The following is a 5,171-nucleotide window of genomic DNA, read 5'->3' on the forward strand; positions in this document are numbered from 1 at the left end:
ATTGTTGGTGTATATATCATATCAGTGTGGCATGGGCGCCATGGCCGACCGATTCAGTGCCAAATCTTGTGGTCGTTTAAACACTTATTTTTGCCAGTACTTGGTAAAATGAAATCTCCACATTTTTACGGTTCCCGACCAAGTATAGACATCTGTTCATCCATATCAAATAGCAAGGACGGAGTGTCTTAAATTAAGTGCCTCGTAAGTAAAAAAAATAAATAAACCGTATTACTCTTATGAACTGTATTCACTCCACGTCTATACCGCGACTCCCGTTGTTGTAACAACGGTTAGCCGCAGCGCGAATTACTATTATAGCGCGGTGTGAATGACGCCTGTCTTTTGTATCTACAATACAAAAGTATGTTATAGATTATTACCTATTGATATCGAAATAAAATTGTTGACAATAGTTATCAGTCAATAATAATGACAACTTTTAGAAGACAAATACAGAACCCAATAATAAGTATTATATATATATATTAGATTTTAATGTCAAAAATTCAACAAAATCCTGAAACAAGACTAAGACATAGTCGAGACAAGACTGTCCATTATATATTATACATAATTATACATACACTGCATTATTATATCCAATCTAATAATATAGCAGTAGTATTTGTTTAGTACAAATTCGAAAAATATTTAATTTATATACGAATAAATTATTATATATAAATACAGTACAAATAGTAAATTGATAAATCATATCCTTTTAATGGAATAAAAGGTGTTATCAAGATTAAAATAATATATCTCTTGGATTTTTACAAGTTTCGTTTTATGTAATATTTGTAACTAGTATGGCCATTAATATAAATAATAGTAATATTGTATAAACGATTGAGAACAGATTGAGAAATCAAGAAACAAGTATTGTATATTTTAATCTGAATCAAAAGTTTAAGATAAAGGCTGAAACCCATACAATAATTTCCTGTTATTTTTAAAGTTATGTATTAATAATTAACTGCAAATTGATTAATTTTAAAACAGATCCATGGGCATCTTATTTTATATGAGAAATTATTATAAAATTATTGATAACAATATAAATATAAACTAAAAATAAAGGTAGATGTGATGTTAATTTTATAATTATATATTTTTCTATTATGATTACTTATACTTATATAATTATTTGAGGAAAGCCAATGGATAAATGGATTATCTCAAAATGTAACAAATTCTATTAATTGTGATATATTGTATACGATAATATAATTATTATATATACTATATTAATATACATGTTAGAATTATTAGCAGATGAATTTGAGAAAATTGCAAATAACCCAAGAGATCTCGACCTTTCCATTTTGTAGCTTTCCATTTAACCTGGCGGCCAGCCCATCTGTCTTCCACCAATTACGTGTATATGCAGGTGATACACTGACTGGGCACCGTCACGGCCATTGTTGATCACCAACCTCCAGCCCGATGGTGCACGTTGAGCACCAAGAGTTCTCGCCACCAGCATCAGATGTCCGAGGAGCTGTGAATGCCACATTATCAATATATTTTTATATCTTAATAAAAACAGAACCGAACAAATTTGTTTATAGTCTGGAAGACTGATTGGACGATGTTATTTAAAAAAAAAACCGAGGTAGACTTGCATAACGGCCCAGGCGAGAGAGTGGTACGAGCAGTGCGAGATAGCCAAATGTGAACAATAGAAGTCATATTACATTACATTATTACCAAGGTAAATTATATAAAGTTGTCTGCGAGGCTGCCTCATTTATTTCAACTGTTAAACAGTTTGTTTTCTAAGACTTGTTATGGTCGAAATGTGAGATATGGCAGTGAAATTAGAGTAATGTCATGACTCTAATTTACCTCTGGAATAGCATAGCACAAGTGGTATTATTTATATTTTACATACAATATTTCTGGCGTTGTCGGGGCAAATATAGCTCATGTCGCTTGTGGATAGGGTAGGTATTACCTATTCTATAGAAGTAAGATCTTTTAAAAACAATTCTATTGTATAACAATAAATGTGTTTGTCATTGTTTTTTTTATTGTTACCCTCACAATCATAGTTTTTTTATCCAATAATATGTAGGGTACAAAATATAGTTCAATTGTGTAGGTAACTATATGAACATTCACATTAAAACATGATTCTTATGTAGCTTTTAATCCATAATATATTCAATAAAACATTTAGTTTATCCATAACAAGCAAATAATATAGCCTCATCAGTAATCTAATTTGCCTGTAAGATAAGCTTTCCGGATTTGCAATATTAATATAATATCACATATTAATTACACAGCCAATTCCATCTATTACACATACAGGCTAAGGAATTCAGGCACGGCTTCTTATCAGTGTCGTGTTATCGTTCAGTCAACAATTGCATTCCAGGTCTTTTAGTCAATGATAATTACTATTCTTATCTACTGATATCTCTAGCTATATTATGGAATTTTTGTCTATTAATGTCAGCCATATGGAGCAATATTAGAAATAATGCTTTATTAAATTTATAAGTAGATATACTCTTATTACTTATACTAAATTAACTTATATATGTCTGCATATATAAGTTAATATATATTACATTATGACATGTACTATTTATTAACCTATTTCTACCACTCCATTATTCCTCTCAGTCATTCCAAGGTTGACTGGATGGAATCCCTCTGTTGGGATAAGTCGCCTCTTGTATGCATTTATTCTATAAGTAAATTGTGCCCTTTTATACATAATTTATTGTACAATAAAGTATAACAAACAAACTACAATACTTCTTTCAATAATTATAGTATGATGGATCAAAATGTATAAGAATATTATATACTTATATTTTTATAAAAAGATATATTGATTATAATTCCTTTAGTTAGATCATAGCAACAAACTTATATATATCACTTATTTCTTTTTCTTCAGTCGTAACTCAGAAATAATATAATAATAATAATTTGTTATGTCTATATATTGTTGCTTTCAGGTAATTCTATATTACCTAAAAGCAACTGTACATAACAAATACATGAAATTGTAATATAAACTAGAGGTAAAAATTTTAAAAGACCTCAAGGAAGAGGTTCTCAATTTAATTGTAATTTTCAACCAATTATTAAGAACAAGAGTTTTCTATTCCACCAGTTTATGTGTACATGGACATCAACTCCACTTTACACAGCCAACAATTTATTCAGTAGTCTAATATTGTCTGTTATTCTATCATGTTGCAGTAAAAGTTGAAATAGTTATTTTATAATAGTCACAAATTTTGAAATGACTTAAATGTTTACTTTACTTATACTGTTTGTATGCTGTCCTGTCAAGTAAAGTAATTGTGTTTCCAAACTTGCTATTAAAACATTGGTACTATATTGTGAGTTTGAGTACTGGGTCCAACATCTTGATTCAAACTATCATGTCATCATCATAATTATGTATTTACTTTTACATTACCTACATGACATTATCTTTTACATCAACAAACATATTTGGCTATTTTCATATTTATTAATCTCCTCATGCCAGCCAAAATCATAATTGGTGGAAACTATTTTATATTATATATATCTACAATTTTATAGTAATTGTTTCATTAATATATTACATTAGTCTGCAAAATATTTGCAATATACCAGTGCCTTTTTTGCTTGTCTCATCATCATTCTTCCTTATTTATAATAATGATACATAAATATATGTACACTGTATACACAGAATATGAAGTTAGATTGGTGTCAATTATTAACTAACTTTATAGGAATAATTATAATAAGTTCTTGGGAGAATATATTTTTTTCCTTAAATGGCAAAATAAAATTTGTAATATATTTCACAGCACTATTTCTTCATTAAGATTTTTTCTGTGTATTAGTTTTTGTAAATTATATTTATTTGTTTTCAGAAACTGAATTACACATTAAAATTACTTTGTTACTGGAACTGGTATATATAAAAATACCATTTTAGGTTCAGTAAGGTATCAATGTTTATTGAATCATACTTATGAAAATAAAAATATGTTAGATGTTTGCAGACAAATATATACTTCTACCAGAGGTAAATTTATTGTATGCCTTCTTAAAATTAGGCCTAATTTTATATTCATAGAAGTTTTTTAAATATATTAACCAGTCAGTGAGTGTATAAGGGTGTATTTTTTATTAGTGGTCATTCTATACTTACTTCCTTATCAGTATCTTCAGCATCCTCTAATCTCCTTATCCTACGTTTGGGAATGACTAAAAAATGTACAGGCGCTTGTGGCGAGACATCAGTGAAAGCTAAACACATATCATCTTCGTATATTATATCAGCTTTTATTTCTTTTGAAATAATTTTATCGAAAATCGTGGGTCCCGGAGCAGCTACACTCTGCGCCTGAGCACGCCGCACTTCATCACTGTAAGGTCTTCGAACAGCTATGGCCGAACCACGAGACAAGTCGTAAATGTTAGTCGGATAAGATTTTTTTATACGGAATTTCAAAGCACGTTGGATCACTTTATTAAACATTTTTAATAAAATCTAATTCTTGTGCAGCTCCTACGCATTGTAAAATAAATTTGGGGTTTTTGACATATACAAGAATTGACAATGACATAAAGCAAGGAGTGACACATGACATTTATGGTGTTGCCAGTAGTCTCAAATGGTTTGCTGGTTTTCTATAATAGCATTTTATAATATTATATATATATATAATACTATAATATCCTATTCTACCTGTGATATCTGGTTCTTAATCAACTTTATCTTAGCACAATATTCTGCTATTTTATTGTGTAAATATTAATTATGGTCCAATGGTTTAGCAAACTGCCTTACTTCCGATGGCCGCAGGTTCGATTCATTGTACGGCACAACCATTTGTATTCAAGAGTAAGATTGTTTGTATTGGTCTGCGTGTTTTCGATTTACAATATATATTTTTACCAAAAAAATCTATATCCATATTTGTATAAGGTATCAGGTGCCCAAATAGAAAGAAAGAAGCTTTAGCTAGCTTAACTCTAGATGGCGCTGTGTGAATTGTTGAGATTATTATTTAAAAAAAAAGTGAATCGTTTGTATAAAATGTTTGTAATGGTGCAGCTATCGGCGATATAAGATAATAGTCCTATTTAATTGGGGTACCAACTGCTCCATAAGAATAATTATGTATGTATATCATTATGTA

The 5,171-nt window shown here is 29.4% G+C and overlaps 1 protein-coding gene across 1 annotated transcript; it reads right to left on the reverse strand.

Moving 5' to 3' along the window:
* Positions 1-1,176: 1,176 nt before the first annotated feature.
* Positions 1,177-4,555, reverse strand: LOC131854423 (adenosine 5'-monophosphoramidase HINT1-like). The gene is made up of 2 exons (XM_059205540.1): positions 4,178-4,555; positions 1,177-1,504 (listed from the first exon to the last, which is right to left on the reverse strand). Exons 1-2 carry the CDS (start codon positions 4,505-4,507, stop codon positions 1,343-1,345), a joined length of 492 nt encoding a protein of 163 aa, XP_059061523.1. The 5' UTR covers positions 4,508-4,555; the 3' UTR covers positions 1,177-1,342.
* Between the last annotated feature and the right edge of the window lie 616 nt (positions 4,556-5,171).

Source organism: Achroia grisella, unplaced genomic scaffold (assembly GCF_030625045.1).
Source record: "Achroia grisella isolate CSIRO2021 unplaced genomic scaffold, CSIRO_AGI_Agris_v1 utg1186, whole genome shotgun sequence".
Taxonomy (NCBI): Eukaryota; Metazoa; Arthropoda; class Insecta; order Lepidoptera; family Pyralidae; genus Achroia; species Achroia grisella.